Below are 22,341 nucleotides of genomic sequence, written 5' to 3'. Positions count from 1 at the left end.
GCTTCCTTGCTTGTAGGGCCTTGATTCTAAGTTACCACTTACCACTATAGGACTGAGTGAGGTGACTGACTACAGCTGAAGCTATATCTGCAACTTTATTTATTAGATTCATCTATTATGATGGAAGATGGTGTAAAGAACAAAATAGAATGCCATGGTCAAGCTACACTCCTTTTGGTTACGAGAACAAGGCCCAAAGCACAGCGAACTGAACAACAGAAATTTCGGGCACAAACAATTTTATGTGGGAAAATTGGCTTATCTGAAGTTTCATTCTTCAGTTGGCATAAAAATAACAGTAGTTTTCTATTTTTTTTTTTTTCGCTTTCTTAAGATAGAATGTGGGACAAAATGTGCCGTTTATTTTGCACGACGATACATCTGAGAAAATTAACTCCTTGATCTTCTCTTCATTGTAGGAGATACATATTGGAATTATTAAACTACAGGTATGGAGAATAGATCATATTACTTTTTCTTCCTTGTGATGACCGTGTCTCACCCAACTGAATTCATGTTCCTGAAATAATTCAATTTTCACTTCTACGTTTTCTTTATTCTCTAGTTGATAGTGCAATAGTTGAATATGATAATTGTCCATGATTCTACCATATAGTGCACTAGTTGATAATTTATATCCTATCACTTCTACGTTTTCACAATGGTCCACAACAAGAGTGATAATTTATAAAACTCCAACCAGATATGTCATATCCTATTCAAGCCAAGGGCATACGTTCCTATGGATAAGTTTTCGCATTTTGCATCCAGCTAAGGTTTGACCTAACATGTCTGTTCAAATAATTGCGAAAATTATAAACTTGTGATTTAAAATACACATATAAGAGGGGATGAGGACGTTATATTACGATTTGCATGTGATAGTGTTCTTCCAAGAAAGCTGACTCAACAAAGCAATGAAATAAAACGCAAGAAATGAGAAATGAGCAAAGTACAATGGTTAAGCTAAATAATTGAGTTATTCGAGTAGGGTTAATTATTGATGTTAAGAGCATGATCTTTTGCTCTCTTTTTTTTTGCATCAAATTTGTCTGTCATTTACAACAACAACAACAACAACAACAACAACAACATCCCAGTATAATCCCACAAGTGGGGTCTGGGGAGGGTAATATGTACGCAAACCTTACCCCGAGGGGCATAGAGGCTGTTTCCAGGAGACCCTCGGCTCAAGAGAGCAACAAGAGACAATATATTAGTACTATCAATAGACTCATAGTAAATAACATAAAATACATAACATAAAATAACAAAATAACAACAATATAAGAAATATAGGAAATACGAAAAGGATGTAAGATATACTAATATCCAACAGATACAGCCCTGCATCAGTAGTTGATCAGTAGCATCCTAAGTCTAACTCCTAAATGGCTAGTCTCCCTCTAGTGCGCTGTAGTAATATTCACAAACTTCTCCCTAACCTACAACCTTAATGCTCGACCTCCACAATTCCCTGTCAAGGGCCATGTCCTCAGAAATCCTAAGTCGTGCCATGTCCTGCCTGATCACCTCCCCCCAATACTTCTTAGGTCTCCCTCTACCTCTCCTCGTGCCCACCACAGCCAGTCACTCACACCTCCTCACTGGTGCATCAGTGCTCCTCCTCTGAATGTGCCTTGCTTCCCGCATCTTGTCCTCCATGGGGGCCACACCCACCTTCTCTCGAATATCATCATTCCTAATCTTGTCCATCCTTGTATGCCCGCACATCCACCTCAGCATCCTCATCTCTGATACTTTCATCTTTTGGATGTGTGAATTTTTAACTGGCCAACACTCGATCCCATACAACATAGCAGGCCTAACCACTGCTCTATAAAACTTACCTTTTAGTAACGGTGGCACTTTCTTGTCACACAAGACTCCCGTTGCTAACCTCCACTTCATCCACCCCACCCCTATACGATGTGTGACATCCTCGTCGATCTCCCCGATCCTTTGAATAATTGACCCAAGGTACTTGAAGCTACCCCTCTTAGGGATGACTTAAGAGTCGAGCCTCACTTCCACTCCTGCTTCCGTCGGCTCGGCCCCAAATTTGCACTCGAGGTATTCCATCTTCGTCCTGCTCAGCCTGAAACCTTTAGACTCAAGGGCATGTCTCCAAACCTCTAGCCTCTCGTTGACGCCGCGTCGTGTCTCGTCAATTAGGATTATGTCATCAGCAAATAGCATGCACCATGACACCTCCCCTTGAATATGATGTGTTATGGCATCCATCACCAGGGCAAATAGGAAAGGGCTGAACGCAGACCCTTGGTGCAACCCCGTAACAACCGGAAAATTGTCGGCGTCGCCTCCTACTGTCCTAACCCGAGTCTTAGCTCCATCATACATGTCTTTAATCACCCTAATGTAGTCAACCGAGACCCCTTTAACCTCTAGGCATCTCCATAGGACCTCCCTATGAACCCTGTCGTACGCTTTCTCTAGATCGATAAACACCATGTGGAGATCCTTCTTCTTATCCCTGTATTGTTCCATCATCCTCCTAATAAGGTGGATAGCTTCTGTGGTAGATCGCCCCGGCATGAACCCGAACTGGTTATCTGAAATAGACATCGTCCTTCGCACTCTCATTTCTACCACTCTCTCCCAGACTTTCATGTTATGACTCAATAATTTGATGCCCCTATAGTTGTTACAACTCTGAACATCGCCTTTGTTCTTATACAACGGAACTATTGTACTCCACCTCCACTCTTCAGGCATCTTATTAGTCTTGAATATAACATTAAACAACCCAATAAGCCATTCCAAGCCTGCTCTACCCACACACCTCCAAAGTTCAACCGGAATTTCGTCTGGCCCGGTAGCTCTGGCCCTCCTCATCTTACGCATTGCCTCCATGACCTCATCGTCCTCAATGTCCCTATAATAACTTAATTCATGGGGGCTGTTGGCATTCCTCAATTCACCTAGCACAATATCCTGACCCCCTTCTTCATTTAGAAGTTTATGAAGGTAGGTCTGCCATCTCTTCTTAATCTGGTCATCCCCCATCAAAACTTTGCCATCATCATCTTTTATACACCTCACTTGGTCCAGATCCCGAGCCGTCCTCTCTCTAACCTTAGCGAGTCGGAATAACTTCTTTTCCCCTTCGTTGTTCCCTAGTTCCTCATACAGACGAGCAAAAGCTACCGTCTTAGCCTCCATTAATGCCATCTTCGCCTCCTTCCTAGCTACCTTATATCTCTCACTGTTCGCTCTCTTCTCCTCCTCTCCAGAGCTCCCTACGAACTGCAGGTACGCCGCCTTCTTCGCTTCCACTTTATCTTGGACAACTGCATTCCACCACCAGTCTCCTTTGTGGCCACCGGTGCGGCCCGAAGATATCCCTAACACCTCTCTCACCGCCTTCCTTATACAATCAGCCGTCGTCGACCATATAGTGTTTGCGTCCCCACTACTTCTCCAAGCTCCCATTGTCGATAACCTTCCTTCCAACTCCTGAGTTTTACCCTTAGTCAAGGCGCCCCACCTAATTCTCGGACGGCCTCGTACTGACCTCTTATTCCTCCTTATCCTAATACCAATGTCCATCACCAAAAGCCTATGTTGCGTTGCTAGGGTCTCACCTGGGATAACTTTGCAATCCTCGCACAACCTTCTGTCGTATCTCCTAAGGAGGAGATAGTCAATCTGAGTCTTCGCCACCGAACTTTTGTAAGTAACCAAAGGCTCATCCCGCTTCGGAAAACTTGAGTTTGCAATCACTAGATCGAATGCCTTGGAAAAGTCCAATAGCAAAGTGCCCCCTCCGTTCCGCTCCCCGACACCAAAGCCGCCATGCACCTCAGTATAACCAACTGCAAACGACCCAATATGACCATTGAAATCTCCTCCTATGAATAACCTCTCTGAAGGCGGAATACTACGAACGGTGTCATCCAACCCCTCCCAAAAATGCCTTTTAATCTCCTCATCCAAGCCTACTTGCGGCGCGTACGCGCTAACGTCATTTAAAGTACACTCACCCACCACTAATTTAATAGTCATTAGTCTATCATTCACCCGTCTGACCTCTACCACCGAATCTCTAAGATGGTTCTACTAGGATACTCACTCCATTCTTACCCCTCAGGACTCCAGAGTACCATAACTTATACCCATCCACGTCTTTCGCCCTCGATCCAACCCACCTAGTCTCCTGGACATATGCTATATTAATGTTCCTCTTCTGAAGTATCTTCGCCAACTCTATAGACTTACTCGTTAGCGAACCTATGTTCCATGACCCTATTCTCAACCTATAGGCTCCCTTGTCCCCTCTACCTCCCCTACCTCCCCTACCTCCTGTCCCACACCCTGACCCCGGCCCCACACTCTGCCGCACCCGAGGACATGTCCTTAATCTATCATCCCAGATTGCAATCACTACACCTACGACAAATCTCAAGAAGACTCACTAGTGCACAACGAACAACGAATCAAACTAGAAGGAAACAAGTGACTACAAGTACACTAGTTGAATGATTGACTATTGTGAACTAAAGTAACATCAATTTAGCTAACACCAAAAGAGAGACAGTAGAACGGGAGGTACCAACTCCCGAGAGCCAAACCTGTGTTGATTTGTTGTACTTGATGTAGTTGTACACTCACGCACCGCTTCCCATCGCCCGTTGCGGGCGCTCGTCCTGGTTGCTCTCCTTTGTCTGTCATTTACATTTAAAAAAATTTGTTTTATAACAGTTCAACAACACTTCAAAAATCCAATTGAATGTCATAAAATTGTGCATTATTATTAGGTGAAATCAGGTAGATTTTGAACCCCCTTGACCACTAAACTACACTTTTGGATTGTGTTAAGGGTGTTCAAAACTTAATATATAGAGATAAAAAACAGATTTTGCCTTATATATACAGTGTAATTTTTCGGCGAAGAATGTTCGAGTGAACACCCTTGCGCCCCCTAAATCCGCCCCTGTACACTAGCCAAGATTATTGAAGGAAGAGAATTAAGTTTGTGGACTTGCCAATAAATACGGGTCCCGACTTGCCATGAAATAGTACCTAGTTTATTTGTCTTGTATGTTTATTGCCTACAAGCTTCCAAATAGGACCACTTCGATTAATTTAAGGAGAATGTTGGACTCGGCATTTAAATCTGGATGAGATTGAGAGCTATGTGCTTCTCGTCTGTTTGACAAGGTCTAATCTTTATGCTCCTTTCGTTCACTTTTATTTGTTCACTACCGACTCTGCACACCTCTTATACCCATATTAATTGGTGTATAATTTTAATGGATTTGAAAAATGACTTAAAATGAGTAATTAATATTATATATGGGTAACACATAAAAAATAAATTATTTTTCTCTTGATATGCAAAAAGTGACAAGTGAAAGTAAAAATTTATTTTTAGAATACTTGACAAGCAAAAGTGAACGATTGGGAATATATCGTTTAGCTTGATTCATAAAACATTGTAATACTTGTATGGAGTTCATCATTAAAATACATAGTTCGGTTGCTTCTTTAGTTGCCCCTATAAATTTTGTATAAGTTATATAAAAAATTATGTATTAATTTATGCATGATAAGATGTGGATTAAAATGCATGTATTAATAATATGTGAATTATACTACTAAAAGGACAAAAACACCATCTTGCATTCTGAACACGTTTTAAATTATTTTGTATTGGATGTTTGGTTCATTATATTAAAAACTGTATATATATTGGATACAAAATAATTCTTACATTTTCTATGCATTATTGTGTTTGGACGTAGTTTATTTGCTTTTTAACAACTTTAATTTTGTTTATTAGAAGAACACGTCCAGGCACATAATTGTCCGCCATTAGAAAAAATATAAAGCAAAATGATAAGCAATTATGAAAACATACTATTTATGTCTTGGATAAGTTTAATTGTAAGTTGAAACTATTCTAAGGGCCTTTTTGGATGTTTAATACGATTAAACTGTCGTAAAATACATACATTTCAAATGTCCAACTTCAGTGCTTTAAAACTACTACTTTCAAATTTAATTTATATAAAACTTGACTACTGAAGTTAATGTGTAAAAGATAGTTTATGGAGCTAATCTTTGTAAGTGTTTTAGGAAATAATGTTTACCATTTTGACAAAGTATTTTACTGAATTTTCTCAAGACTCTTCCTTCATGATGGCGAAATCTTACAGAAGTACATAAATTTGAAGATATTTTACTATTTTATTACAAAACAGCTCTCTATACCTCTTTTTACATAAGTACTGATTGTTCTTTTTTTCTTAATACTTTTTCTTAATTTTTAATATAAGCGTTGAATTGCCTAGGGCATAACTTTTTTCCTTTTAGAAAAGTGGAATTATATCATACTCCCTCCGGTCCAAAATAAATAATTTTTTAGCCCTTTTTTTTTGTGATCCAAAATAAGTGATTTTTTCAGATTTCAAGAATGAATTAATTATTTTTTTTCCTACATTGCCCTTGGAGTCAGAGGCGGATCCAGGATTTAGAGGTTGCGGGTACCATATTACTTTGACATAGACATATTGTTATTTATACGGTCCAAATAGAATAAGTATTTAGTCGGTTTGATCAGCTTTGGACTTCCACTCGAATTATTTGTCTTTCGATTTATACAAACAAATCAATTAAGCGAAAAAACTAATTATGACAACTTGTCGCGATGAGGGTTTTGGTTCTGATGGGAGAGAGAATTGAGAAGATCTTCGGAAGAAGGAAACTAATTTTATATATATATATATATAGGCTAGTCGACATTTTTATCCTTAAAAATAAATTTTATACTAGATAGAATTGTCATCAATTTCTTTTTAATAGTTAGAACTTTAAAATAAACTAAAAGTATGGTTATTAACTCTTTTTATTTATTTATTTGAGGTATGTAGAAAGTCCTAATATTTAGGACTTTAAATTCCAATAAGCTTACATAAATTATTTTCTTATTTAAGCTATGTAATATAGCTATAATATTTTGCATGCTAATTTTCCTAATATTTATGTTATAATTCTAAGAGAATAAAATGAATTGACAATAACGAAGAATCATGAACTACCAGATAATTATGAAGGTGTCCTTGATTAACCCAAATACAATTTTTTTTTAAAAAAGAAGAAAGAAATTATAATTTTAAGATACTTTCGTAGTTGTAGTCAAATTACAAAAAACGGACTTTAAATTTTAGGTATGAGCAAATTTCATGTGTTATAGGAACCTTATTTATTGATTTTAAATGCTCGACGAAAACAGATAATAAATATAGCTAAGGGAGGTTCGATCCTGCGCCCTGAAGGCGGAAACTATCGGCCTCTACCACTGGCACCTTGGTACCTTTAGTTATTTCAGGTGACAACTCTTTTATTATCATCTTTCTTGCATATACTATATATATATATTTTACCGAAACTTGCGGGTGGCGTACCACCCCCTCGGGCCTTAATAGATCCGCCCTTGCTTGGAGTAAATAGTGTTAGAGTATGCGTTAGGAGTGTTTATGTGAAAAGATAATAAATGTTAATATGATCAATTTTATTGCTAATTAATGTTAAAAGGTGAATTTCTTAATCCGTGTAAAAATAGCTAAAAAATTACTTATTTTAGACCGGAGGGAATATAGAACAAGTAAAAATACAAGTGGACCAAAAACGTAGGAAAGACTAGCTGGTAGCTTCCATTTTATTAACCCTATGGAGTTCGATCAGATGTAGAAATAAATGTGGCCTAAATATTTATGTTGTCCTTCTCTTGTTGTTCGGCCTTTAATTTTTCTGGACCTCACATAACGGGAGCTTAATACTGAACTATTTTTTTTGTTCAATGTTGTCCTTCGAGTTAAAAAGAAATTGTTTTTTATTGGGTTAGTTTTAGGTGTGTTTGTCTATAACCAAAATAATTTCAGAAATATACTTATTGATGTTTCGTTGTGGGAAATATTGTTCAATAAAAATATTTTCTATCGAAAGAAGGAAAATGACTTCATCCGCTTTTGATATTTTATTATTTCAATTAATAGTCATATCTTTATACCTTTTTCATTCCACCAAAAAATAATATTTTATTATTTATGAACACTGAATTGCCTATCAGTAGTCCCTTTGGGACATTCGATAAAATTAGAACGACAAGAATAGCATGGCCTACGCAAGGATAACACGCACAAATCGAAAAATGATCCAGTTTTTTTTTTTTTTTTTGATAAAAAAATGCATATCAGTATTTTTCCTATTGAACTTCATTATTTAAGGTAATAGCAAAATGTTATAAGGTTTATTTAAGAAATATTTTATGTGAAATAAAATAGGAGTACTTTTTACTTGCAAATCTTCAATTTTCTTTTCAAGTGAATTTATGTTCAAACACAATTTAATTTTTAAATACCTTTTTATTTCAGTTTTAATATAAAAATATTGTCCAAAAGCCTTCTTGGTTTGGTCTTTCAAAAGAATGCCCTACACTGTCACATGATTATTATTTAATCGATGTTATACAATTTAACTAATTAATTTATACCATTTCCTATACACGACAAGTTAGTGGCTACTTTCATCAAGTTGAATCAATCATCAGATCAAGCTCATCGCAATCATCCGTTTAAATTTGCTTTTTACTTGTGTGTACTAATACGTAATGTTTAAGAACTTACAAACATATTCCTATCTTTTAAACTAAAAAGGAGAAAATAAAATGTTTGATTATTCAAAGAAAGATTTTCACTTTTTCCACAAAAAGAAAGATTTGTGATTCAGTGGAATCCAATTTCTAAGCTTGAGGCTGCGTTTCATTTTAGATATACAACGAAGGAAAATAAAGTTTTAATATATATACTTTAATATATACAAAGAAGGAAATAAAATTGTGATGTATAATTTGATATATGTTATTGTTGTGATAGATATTTATTGGCTATTTGGTTCCAATATCCATTACTAGGTGTTTTTCCTGCTAATTATATGGGTACATTGTCACACAGTGCCAAAATTCCGTAAACAAAGCGGCAGAGCAAACTGATTCCTGGGATATGACACCGTAATAAGCAGGATTAATAATAGTATAACTGTCTAAAACGTAATGTCAAGATCTAAATCCCTCCATAGGGGTCGTATTGGCACCTAATTTCTAAAATTAGGTGTAGACAATAAATTGTGTCGAGAAAATAAAATCAAGACCGAAAATATCGCAACAATTGTAGTATTTTATTTCGAATATTTGAGTGTACAATCTCTATGATTCCTCTGATTCTACTTTTCTAATATAAATTCAAAGGCCTTTGAGCTTGATCTTGAATTTGAATTTGATTTATCAGTCGCGAACACTTTGATTGTTGCCACGAATTGTATCACGAACAAGTAGCCTTGATCTTGAACGCCTTGTATTTAATTTGACTTCGTTCTTGATCTTATATTTGAATTGTTTTTCGTTCTTGAGCTTAAACTTGATTTCTTGAACTTGAACTTGATTGCTTGAAGCTTGAAACTTGTAGAGAAATTTGCGGCGTTTGATCCACGAGCTCTCTCTTGCTTCTTGTTATAACTTCTGGTCTCTTTTCTGGGTTATGAAGACCCCTATTTATAGTTGTGAGAGGGAGGAGTTGTGATAAGAACAAACTCTTTCCGACCAATCAAATTGAATTGTGACATGACCGTATTTGATTGGCCAGAATATGTCACTTGCACACGTGGCGCGATTTTATTGGCATTTTAATTTGACTTGGCATGCCTTGTCATTTTAACATGTGACATAATCCTATTGGCTCTTCCGTTTGACTTGGCGTGCCACGTCATTTCACGCATGGCACCAAACTGGGCATCTAAGAAGATTTGGGCCTAATAAAATGGGCTCATTACTTGTAGTCCAATGAACTAAGACTTATTTATTTAATACATATATGTTGGACTTATATAATTAATCCAATTATATTAGCCCATATTATTTATTTGGACCAATATATCTTGAATTTAAAATATAATCCAAATTCTTTACGGATTTAATTCCACTTCAAGACTCAGTCACATTTAACGACTAAACTTGAAGTAAGGTAAAGCCTTCCTTCTCTTTCTTTTCACATAAAGCTTAACCCATCCTCCTAAAAAGTAATAATGATAACTCTAAAGCTTGAAACACTAAGGTCCCAAATTCAGTCACCATGAAGACTGTATTTGTTTGCTAATGTTCCATTTTGACTTTGGCCAATATGGAGAATCATTATTGTCATAGGTATAGTATACTTCCCGTCCAAGATTAATTAAACAATATCAAATGCAACTCATAGCATTGCATGATATTTTGGCATTTCCCTACACAAGTGCCCGATGAGTTCTTTATGCAAGTTCCATGTAAAGTGGGCTTTGATTTGTATGGACTATTTAGATCAGAGTCTTGAATTGCTTTTCAAATAGTTGTGCAATTTAGTGCACGTGGCTCCGTCAGGATCAAGCTTCTTTCCACTACTTTAATTGGACTTCTACTTGGATTGTGGAATATAGAGTATTATTATCATATCAAATTACCGCATCCCAATTCATGTGGGAAATTAATTGTCGGAGCCGCCTAAAACACTGATCCCACATCGGCACTTCACGTTTCAGTAACCCCCTTTGAGATCTGTATAAACCCATTCGTCGTATTTGATTAGCATCAATTCGCAGTATTTGCAAGCTACTTGAGTTTATTTTTGTCGATTCGGAAGCATTAACGCGAAGATAATTTCTTCTTCTTTTTTTGTGCTTTCTTATTTGTTTTACGTTGTTATCTCTTTTTTTTTCCTTTTATTAGTAACTTCGTCAAACTATCTCTTTTTTTCCCCTTTTATTAGTAACTTCGTCAAACTACGAAATCCTTTAAAAGTTCGAGATGAAGGTCGTTAAAAGTTTGTGATGAAGATCTTTAAAATTTGCGGTGAAAACCTTTAAAAGTTCGTGCAATGATCCTTAAAAGCTTGTGGTCAAGACCTTTAAAAGTTACGGTGAAGACCTTTAAAAGCTCGCGGTGGAGACCTTTAAAAGCTCTCAGTGAAGATCTTTAAAAGTTCGCGACAAATACCTTTAAAATTTGCGGGGAAGACCCATAAAAGTTCGTGCAAAGGTCCTTAAAAGCTCGTGGTTAAGACCTTTAAAAGTTCGCGGTGAAGACTTTTAAAATTTGCAGTGAAGACTTTTAAAAGTTCGCGCAATGATCCTTAAAGCTTGTGGTAGAAATTCTTAAAATTCGTTCGCGGTGAAGACCTTTAAAAGTTCGCGGTGAAGATCTTTAAAAGTTCGCGGTGAAGACTTTTAAAAGTTCGCGCAATGATCCTTAAAGCTTGTGGTAGAAATTCTTAAAATTCGTTCGCGGTGAAGACCTTTAAAAGTCCGCGGTGAAGATTTTTAAAAGTTCGCGGTGAAGACTTTTAAAATTTGCGGTGAAGACCTTTAAAAGTTCGCGCAATGATCCTTAAAGCTTGTGGTAGAAATTCTTAAAATTCGGCAGCGGGGACCCTTTAAAATTTGCCACGAGCACCTTTAAAAGTTCAAGACGAGCACCTTTAAAAGTTCAAAACACGCACCTTTTAAAAGTTCAGAACGAAAACCTTAAAAATCCAAATGCCTTTAAAATTCAAGATGCACCTTTAAAAATTCGGATGCCTTTAAAAGTTCGAGACGAACACCTTTAAAAGTTCGCCACGAAAACCTTTAAAAAATTAGCAATGAAAACCGTTAAAAAGTTCGAGACGAACACCTTTAAAAGTTCGAGACGAACACCTTTAAAAGTTCACCACGAAAACCTTTTAAAATTCGGATGCCTTTAAAAGTTCGATAGGAACACCTTTAAAAGTTCGCAACGAAAATTGTTAAAAATTCGGATGCCTTTAAAAGTTCGAGACGAACACATTTAAAAATTTGCAACGAAAACTGTTAAAACTCGGATGCCTTTAAAAGTTCGAGACGAACACCTTTAAAAGTTCGCAACGAAAACCGCTAAAAGAAGTCCGACACAGACATCCCCTTTTTTTTTAAGGCAGATGGCGGACTTGGAGACCAACAAACTTGAAGGTTTGGCGAACCTGAAGGCACAAAGAATCCCTGGACTTCAATGCAAATACTTGACATCCTCCTAAAATCGGCCCATTGAAGATATCACTTTACCATGGAAGGTTGCCCCTTTTAAATCAAGTGAGATCAAAGTTCAATAGGAGGATGGCATTTCAGCTTGATCTTACATTCCTTCATACTTCATTCGAACAATAATTTGGGTAATATATATCTTTTGAACTTATGCGACTAAACTTAGAATGAAATTCTAAGCTGCCTATGTACCTCGGTGAAGAGGATCAAGTCATACCGTAGTTCAGACTGGGTGATTTTTTTTATATATGTCCTAACTTTTGCCTAGGCCGCCTCTTTCGAAGTTTTCAACCTAGCAGACTCTTTTTTTTGTAGGGGCCGTACACAGTTTAGACTCATGCGGGCCAGGAGTGTAGCAACATGTTGTTTAGGCTCATCTGTCAAGGAGCGTTGCAACTTCAAGGATAATACTTCTTTAAAAACTTACCATTGATATGGCCGATTCTCATGTCATCTACATCAACCAACTTGTAAACCCCACTTGAGTAAGCTTCTTGTACGACATATGGCCCGTCCCATTTTGAAGTGAACTTCCCTACAGGTTTATGGGAAGTAATTATGGGTCTTCGCACGGCAAGGACTTGATCTCCTACTTGAAAGAATCTCGGGCGAACTCTTTTATTGAAGGCGTGAGATAATCGAGCTTGATAACATTCAAGACTCTGTTGAGCTTCCAACCTCTTCTCATCAAGGGCCTCCAACTCTGCTAATCGAAGTCGAGCATTTTCTTCATCAGTGATCCCTTCCTGAATAGCTAGTCGTAACAAAGGGATTTGACGCTCAAGTGGCAAGACGGCTTCGACTCTATAAATGAGTGAATAAGGAGTCGCCTGTGTTGGCGTGCGGTGAGTCATCCTATATGCCCATAGAGCTTATTCCATACGGCCATTCCAATCTCGTTTGGATTTGGAGACGACTTTCTTTAACAAGTTGCATAGAGTTTTGTTGAATGCCTCAGCTAGACCATTGGCGACAGCATTGTACATCAAAGAGTTACGTTGCTTGAAGCCAAAGAGATCACAAATCTTGTTCATCAGCTTATTATCGAATAGCTTTCCATTATCCGTTATTATGTAACGAGGAATGCCAAAGCGATAGATAATGTTTACACGGATGAAACTTGCAACATTTTCCTTCTTTACTTCCTTAAGAGCAATAGCTTCGGCCCATTTTGAGAAGTAGTTAGTTGCAGTCAAGATGTATAGGTGCCTGCTCCGACCCTCTCTCGCTACATAATTAGTAGTGCGGAGTAGGCCGCGATCACCCTTTTTGATCAACTGCCTCCGTTAATACCTTTTGAGTGTCGAGGATTTTCTTCTGGTTGTCTAAAATCTCTTTCAAAGCATCCTCTATCAACTAGGAAACCTATAAGGCTAGAGGTGCCGACTGAGCCTCTACCGTGGTAGTCAGGATGTACAACTTGGATGAGGCAGTCTACATCCACTTGTTGATACTTAGAAGTGCCTGGCTCAGTCGGTGGGCAGTAATAGGATGGGCCTGGGAAGATGGAATCTCCGGATCCGCTGAGGTGGATGGACCAAGAGGGGCATCAGTGGAAGTAGATACAGGCTCAGCTGGAGTCACTACCACAACTGGCTCTTCAGACTGGCCAGTTAGAGCAGTAACTATACTCTTGAAGTTCTTGATCTTGGGGTTGTCATCCCCCTGCATGCTGTACCAGGAGAAAGGGGCCTTCGTTTTGACTTTGATGTCGAAGGGCCTCTTCTCCACTTTCAAGTCCCGAAAGTACATAGTGAGGAAACTGGGGAATGGGTAGTTTCTGTCATGCTCGTCACCCACAATAGCAATAAGAGACATCACATTTCCCACATTGATTGGGTACCCCGTCATGATCGAAGCCACTAACACAGCCCGGTGGAGAGGGAGGGAGTTGTCATGTGTCATGGGGTCCAACCTGCTACATACAAACGTCTCCCACCCCCGTGCCTCAAAGTTCAAACTCCGTCTCAAGATCTTGACTCCAGCAATCAACCAGTCGGGGGTGGTACCTGGGATTGCCAGGTACTGTGCTAGCCAGGGACGAACCTCCTCGCTAATTTCCATCTTTGCCATGTACAAGGTCTCATCTTCCTCATTAAACCCAAGATAGTCATTGATTATCTTTCCGTCGAACAACACCTTTAGATTTCGAACCTTGGTCACTTTGGAGCCCTTTTTGATGTGGGCTACATTGCTGTAAAATTCCTTGACCAAATGTTCGTTGGCATCCTCACACTCATCTAGAAAATGTTCCCAACCCACTTTTATCCTAAACTGCCTCCTCACGTTAGGGTTGTGAGGTAGCAAGTCTCTATCAATAAAACTCTACTCTAGGATTAACTTCCTCACCGGCCACCATTCCCGAAATTTATGTTATGCTACTTCACTAACGAATCGGTCTTGCCAAACCTTCGGGTTCCTAGTCCTAGCAATACCCCCCACCTGAGGTTCACCACCTTCTCCAACTACTTCTTCTCCTCCTACTTCCTCCCCATCTCCTACTGCATCCTCTCCCGATAATGAAGCTGTGGGAGAGGTGGAGTATTCATCCCCACTACCTGCTGCTGAGCCATCAGACAACCCGGAAGAGATGTTCACTGATGCTTGGGTAGTGGGGGATGCTGGAGGTGTATCTCTCAATCTATGCCTCTCCGGCCAGTCAGGGATGTATTCTGGCACAGAGTCTGAAGAGATCTCCCGGGAGGGCTCATACTCAGTCCCCGACATGTCAATGGCTCTGTCAGCAACTTTTATTGCTTTCCTCATGTTCTTGATGTTTTGCCTAGCTTGGGGATTGAGTTTTATCATTTTCTGCTTCCCTCCCCGGGAAGATCCTCCTCTGCTCGGTTGTTTAGATCCTCTGCCTCATTGTTTTACCATTGTCTGCAAACACAATTCAAATGACTTTGTTAGTATCAATAGCAGTAGGCAAGAAACAGAATTGTAGACAGAAGAAAAGAGTTGCAGACATGTTGTAGAAGGTACCCAGTGCGGACCGCACAAAATGGTGTGCGGCCACATAGGGTCAATGCGGACCGCACAAAATGGCCATGCGATCCGCATAGGGGTAGGATTCAGACTACCCACCCTCTGTATCTAGACAGTGCGGACCGCACAAAATATAGTGCGGCCGCACTGCCCAAAGTTCAACTTTTAGAAGTTTCATCAATGTGGTCCGCATAAAATGGTACTGCGGACCGCACTGAGGCACTACGGACCGCACAGAAATGACTGCGGTCCGCACTGAGTGCCCAATTGTGGCACTAAATTAGGGTTTAACGGATTTTTGATTTTAAGCATAATTAATACCTAAACAATTCTCCTAAGTGATTTCCCATTGTTTTTAACTACACGAGCCTACTCCAATCAAGAAATTTACAACCCTAACCTAATCAATTGAAGAAAAACTACGGGAAACATAGAGAGGGAAGCAAGAAGAACTAAAATTAAAAGAAATTAACAAAATTGAACAAATAAAAGGCAAGTAATGGTACCAGATATTAGATGAAATAAAGTCAATCAGTTCCAACAATTAATTACAAGCAAAGGGAGGTGATGAACAATGTTTGTATTAGTTTGAGAGTAAAGAGATCGAAAAGTTTGAACAGGAGGGCCTCAGGCTCTATTTATCGAAAAGACCTGGGGCCCAGTCTCACCAACCAGTGCAGACCGCACAAAATGGACCGCGGTCCGCATTATACTGCTTTTGCCAAGTTCGACCAAGTAACCCACTGCGGTCCGCACAAAATGGACTGCGGCCGTAGTGGTCCACTGCGGACCACACAAAATATAGTGCGGCCACAGTGGCAATCTTCAGAGAGCTCATCATTTTCACCCTTCACTAGTGCGGTCCGCACTAACAATTTCAGAGACCTGGCACTTTTTTTCACTATGTCCTGCACTGCACCAACACAATCCTGTAACATCCCACAACCAATTAGCCCAAAAATAAATCCTACCCTACAATGAAAATCAAAGAAAAACAAGAAGAAAAACACATGGGTTGCCTCCCAAGAAGCGCCTGATTTAACGTCGCGGCACGACGCAGGTTACCATCACATCATTTAAAATGAAGAAGTGCCACCACGTGGCTATCATCAATTTTTCCATGATAATGCTTGACCCTGTGCCCATTAACTCTGAAAACTTCACCATTTTTGTTCTTTAAATCAAGAGCACCAAACGGGGTCACACACACCACTTCAAATGGGCCACTCCATTTTTACTTAAGCTTTCCCGGAAACAGACGTAATCGGGAGTTGAACAAGAGAACCAAATCACCTACTTTGAACTCCTTTCCACGAGCATATTTATCATGAAGGTACTTCAGCTTGTCCTTATACAAGGACGAACTGGACTAGGCATGGAATCTGAATTCATCAAGTTCATTGAGCTGCTCCACACGAAGATTGGCTGCAACATCCCACTCAAGATTTAACTTCCTCAAAGCCCACATGGCCTTGTGCTCTAACTCAACCGGTAAATGGCAAGCTTTCCCAAATGCCAACCGATACAGCAACATACCAATCAGAGTCTTGTAAGCAGTCCTATAAGCCCATAGAGCGTCATCCAACTTCTTCGACCAATCGGTCCTATTTGCATTGACTGTCTTTGACAATATCCTTTTGATTTCCCTGTTGGAGACTTCAACTTGACCACTTGCTTGAAGATGATAGGGGATAGAAACTTTGTGATTGACACCATACTTTGAAAGCAAAGTGTCGAAAGCTCTATTGCAAAAATAAGACCCTCTATCACTGATGATTGCACGAGGAGTACCAAATCTTGTAAAAATGCTTTTCTTGAGGAATGCAACAACACTCCGGGCCTCATTGTTGGGCAAAGCCACGACTTCAACCCACTTTGAAACATAGTTAACCGCCATAAGAATGTAAGTGTTCCCACAAGAGCTAACAAATGGGTCCATGAAACCAATGCCCCATACATCAAAAATATCAATCTCAAGGATGGTATTGAGAGGAATCTCATCTTTCTTCGAAATTTCACCCGCTCTTTGGCATTCGTCGCATCTCTTCACAAAATCACCCACATCTTTGAACAAGGTTGGCCAATAAAACCCACAACTAAGAACTTTAGAAGCCGTCCTCGCCCGCCATGATGGCCAACATAGGGAGAGGAATGGCAAGCCTCCAAGATATTCAATTGCTCCTCCTCCGGGACACACCTTCGGATCACACCATCCGTGCAAATCTTGAACAAGTACGACACATCCCAATAGAAGTCCAAACTATCCCGCTTGAGCTTTTTTCTTTCGTTAGAAGAGAGCTCACACGGGATTATACCAGTCACAAGGAAATTAGCAACATCGGCAAACCATAGCATATCATTCATCGACACCGAAAGGAGTTGTTCATCATGAAATGAATCATTGATCTCTAGGCCATCACGAGGCCTCCCCTACTCCTCCAAGCGGGACAAGTGGTCCGCCACTTGGTTCTCACTACCCTTCCGGTCCACAATCTCCAAATCAAACTCTTGAAGTAATAAGATCCATCGCATCAGTCTAACTTTGGAGTCCTTCTTCATCATCAAGTACCGGAGTGTGGCATGGTCGGTATGAATAATAACCTTAGCACCCATAAGATACGGCCAAAATTTTTCCATAGCAAACACAATATCCAAAAGTTCTTTCTCAGTTACCGTGTAGTTAACTTGAGCATCATTCATTGTCTTGCTCGCATAGTACACCAGATGAAATATTTTGTTCACTCTTTGACCCAAAACCACCCCAACCGCAACATCGCTAGCATCACACATGAGCTCAAATGGCAGGCTCCAATTAGGCGCGGTAATGATGGGAGTGGTGGTCAACTTATGCTTGAGAAGTTCAAAGGCTTGCATACACTTGTCATCAAACACGAACTTAGCATCTTTTTTCCAACAACTTGCACAAGGGATTCACTACCTTCGAAAAATCTTTGACAAATATCCGGTAGAACCCCTCATGTCCAAGAAAACTTCGGACTCCCTTGACGGATATAGGGGGAGGGAGCCTTAAAATCACATCGATCTTTGCTTTATCCACCTCAATGCCATGCTTCAAAATTTTATGCCCAAGAACAATTCCTTCTTCCACCATAAAGTGGTATTTCTCCCAATTGAGGACAAGATTGGTTTCTTCACAACGGGCCAACACCCTATAAAGATTCTTCAAGCACTCATCAAATGAATCCCCCACAATACTAAAATCGTCCATGAATACCTCCAAATGTATTCCACCATATCGATGAAAATGTCCATCATACACCGCTGCAATGTAGCCGGTGCATTACACAACCCAAAAGGCATCATAGAGAAAGCAAAAGTGCCATATGGACAAGTGAATGTGGTCTTCTCCTGATCTTCCGGAGCAATCAAGATTTGGTTGTACCTAGAATACCCATCCAAGAAGCAATAGAAGGCACGCCCAGCAAGTCGATCTAACATCTGATTCAGAAATGGCAAAGGAAAGTGATCTTTGCGGGTCACTTTATTCAACTTGCGGTAGTCCATGCATACCCTCCAACCGGTAACTGTTCTTGTCGAAATCAACTCAGTTTTAGAATTTGTCACCACAGTCATGCCACCCTTCTTCGGTACACATTGCACCGGTGAAGTCCAAGAGCTATCAGAGATGGGGTACACAACCCCGACATCCAACCACTTGATCACCTCCTTTTTCACAACTTCTTGCATTGCCTCATTTAACCTCTTTTGATGCTCTAAGGAGGGCTTTGCATCATCTTCTAGAATAATCTTGTGCATACAGAATGCGGAGCTTATTCCCCGAATATAAGCTAAAGTCCATCCAATTGCCTTTTTCGCTTTTGAAGCACCGCCAATGTGGCATCAACCTGTATGTTAGTAAGGCAAGAAGAAAGAATAACTGGCAAAGTAGAATTTGAGCCCAAGAACTCATACCTGAGGTGTGGAGGGAGTGGTTTCAACTCCAACACCGGAGGCTCCTCAATTGACGGTTTGGTTGGTGGGGTCTTTCTATTCTCGAGATCCAAAGACAATTTCATAGGCTCATAAAAATAAGAGCCCATTCCATGTAAAGCATTCACGCACTCCACTCGGCTTGCATCCTCATTGACATCAAGATTCAACAAAACGGCCTCCAATGGGTCCTCCACATTGATCATTGCATTGGTGTCATCAATTATCACTACTGTGACGAGGTCAACAAAAGAGCACACCTCGGTACTGTTGGGTTGCTTCATAGATTTGCACACATGAAAGACCACCTTTTCATCACCCACCAGGAAGGTGAGTTCCCTTGTTTCCACATCTACCAATGCCTTCCCCGTAGCTAGGAAAGGTCTGACTAGTATCATAGGAACTTTGTAGTCCACCTCGCAGTCCAAGATCACAAAATCAGCTGGCAAGATAAATTTGTCCATCCGGACAAGCACATCATCAATAATATCCAAGGGTCTCTTCATCGATCTATCCGCCATTTGTAACCTCATGGAAGTCGGCCTAGGTTTCCCAATACCCAAAGTTTTGAAAACTGAGTAGAGCATCAAATTGATACTAGCTCCCAAATCACATAGAGCCTTGGCAAAATCCGCACTCCCAATGGTGCAAGGAATGGTGAAGGCACCGGGATCTTCAAGCTTCGGGGCCATTGAATTCACTATAGCACCAACTTGGTGAGTCATCTTTATAGTTTCACAATCCATAGAACGCTTCTTTGTGACCAAGTCTTTCATGAATTTTGCATAGCCCGACATTTGTTCAAGAGCCTTCACCAAAGGGATGTTAATGGACAAGCTCTTCATCATGTCAATGAACTTCTTAAACTGATTATCATTCTTTTGCTTCGCAAGCCTTTGAGGATAAAGTGGAGGTGGCCTTGGCAAAGGTGCCTTGGCTTTAGGCACAACCGGCTCCGACATGTCTATTACGTGTTCCCTAGTCGGGTTCATGTCATTTTAAGTTTTCACCTCGACATCTTGAATATCAATCCTCACTTCATTGTTCATATTTTCATCAACCACATCTTCAACTACCAAATGGACTTTTTATTCTTGCAACTCAACATCATCACCCAAAACTTGCTTTTGCTTAGAGGCATTCACATCACCGCCTCTCCCACTTCTTGTTGTAACCTCCATAATATGATTGTTCCTACCCTTCGGGTTCACTACCATATCACTTAGTAGAGAACCCTTAGGGCGAGTATTTGAAGACTGAGAGATTTGGCCTAATTGCACCTCCAAATTTCTGATAGAGGTATTGTGGGAAGCCAACTGTGCATCAGAATCCGCATTCTTCTTCATCATCTGCTCAAACATCATTTCAATTCTACCCATATCATTGCCAGAAGAACTAGGACATTGAGATGGAAATGGGGGTGGATTGTTCGGTTGTTGGTACATTGGGGGCCTTTGAAAGCCTTGCCCCCGGTTTCCTTGGTTTCCATTGTTCCATCCTCCTTGATTATTGTTGCCACCCCAATTGTTGTTATTACCATTCTAATTCCCTTGGTTGCCTTGATTGTTGTTCTGATTGCCCCAGTTGTTGTTTTGGTTGTTTTCCACCAATTACTATTGTGTTGTTGTTGATTGCCCCAATAACTATTGCCTTGTTGTTGATTGCCCCAATTGCCTTGAGGTCTCCACTGTTGTTGGTTGGTAAAGCTGCCTCGTTGGCCTTGATAATTGTTTACATATTGAGCCTCTTCACTTTGTTCATCATAACCATCATTTTGAAACCCATCATATTCATCACCAAATTGCTCAGAATTCCATTGGTTTTGTTGCCTTCTTTGCCTTCTCTTGTTGACAAGCATATTAACACCCTCCATGGCATTCACTTGGAGAGGATTTTAAACTTATTGCAACTGTGCCTTTGCCAATTGGTTCATAGTAGTTGTCAACTCCGCTATAGCTTGCCCATGATCATGTAATTCCTTGTGCAAATGAATAATCGTGGGGTCACCCTGAGGCTTATTGGCTCTACTTTGCCATGCAGAAGAAGTGTCAGCCATCTCGTCGAGTATATCACATGCCTTATCATACGACAACTTCATAAAGTTGCCCCCAACAAGTTGGTTCACTATGCATTGATTTGTTGTATTGATGCCCCGGTAGAAGGTTTGTTGTATCATAGCCTCGGCATATCATTGTTGGGGCATTCTTTCACCATTGTTCTATAATGCTCCCAAATCTCATGCAAAGGTTCTGTGGGATCTTGATTGAAAGCCAATATCTCATCACGCAGTGCCGCCATATGTCCCGGCGAGAAAAATTTAGCAATGCATTTATCTGCCAACTCATCCCAAGTTGTGATGGAATGGTTGGGAAGTCTCTCGAGCCAATCTAATGCCTTCCCCCGAAGTGAGAATGGGAAAAGTCTCAACCTAAGAGCATCCTCGGACACATTCGTCTGTTTGCTCCCCCAGCATGTATCCACAAACCCCTTGAGATGTTTTTAGGCATTTTGATTTGCAGCGCCCGAGAAATACCCACGCTGCTCAAGTAAGGTCAACATCACATTGGTTATCTGAAAATTGCCCGCCTGGATTTGGGGTGGGACAATAGCACTCGCATAGCCCTGGTTCGGAAGTACTCTGGGAGCCACTCTTGGAGGTGGCGGAGGAGGGCTGGAATATCCCATTCGGATTAGCATTGGCATTGCGGACTCTACCTTGTCCTTGAGGTACAAGAGGCACCTCATCTTCCCCAACATCATCTATCTCCTCCCCCGCAATCACATTTCCAAGAGGGTCATTAGCATTTTTCACTGTCATTAGGTACCTGAGTTGTGACACAAACAAGTAAGTAACAAAGAAGGAAAGAAGAACAATACACAAAACTAAATAAATAGATAGCCAAAACCGTTAGTTCCCCGGCAACGTCGCCAAAAAGGTGATTGAGGCCTACTCCGCACTACTAATTATCTATCAAGAGAGGGTCGGAGCAGCTTTTACCCGATTTTCGATCGAGATCGATTTCCACAGAGAGCTAGAATTTGGAATCGAGTATCTATATTGTTTAGGTTTGCGTATGTGTTCCAAATTACACTTCTAATCATTTTTGGGGTTTTCTTTTTTACTTCTACTATTATCAAACTACAAATGTTAAATGCAACTAGATTAAGCTAAGAGTTAATGCTACGGGTTGTTCAAATAGTTTAAAAGGCACTAGGGTAGTGACTTTCGCCTAGGTGGTCAATTGACGGGTACTTGAATCTAAGTCACAATTGACATAGTTGGGGAGTATGATATAA

General features: G+C 40.1%; 1 protein-coding gene and 1 pseudogene across 1 annotated transcript; one reads left to right on the top strand and one right to left on the bottom strand.

Moving 5' to 3' along the window:
- Positions 1-993: 993 nt before the first annotated feature.
- On the bottom strand, positions 994-4,026 carry LOC138887882 (uncharacterized). The gene is made up of 2 exons (XM_070169672.1): positions 2,862-4,026; positions 994-1,052 (listed from the first exon to the last, which is right to left on the bottom strand). Exons 1-2 carry the CDS (start codon positions 4,024-4,026, stop codon positions 994-996), a joined length of 1,224 nt encoding a protein of 407 aa, XP_070025773.1.
- Positions 4,027-8,094: 4,068 nt separating this feature from the next.
- Positions 8,095-8,188, top strand: LOC138888885 (U6 spliceosomal RNA; annotated as a pseudogene).
- The last annotated feature ends 14,153 nt before the right edge of the window (positions 8,189-22,341 follow it).

Source organism: Nicotiana sylvestris, chromosome 3, assembly GCF_000393655.2.
Source record: "Nicotiana sylvestris chromosome 3, ASM39365v2, whole genome shotgun sequence".
Classification (NCBI taxonomy): domain Eukaryota; kingdom Viridiplantae; phylum Streptophyta; class Magnoliopsida; order Solanales; family Solanaceae; genus Nicotiana; species Nicotiana sylvestris.
The sequence above is the reverse complement of the archived record's forward strand: the minus strand, read 5'-3'. Positions and strand labels throughout refer to the sequence as shown.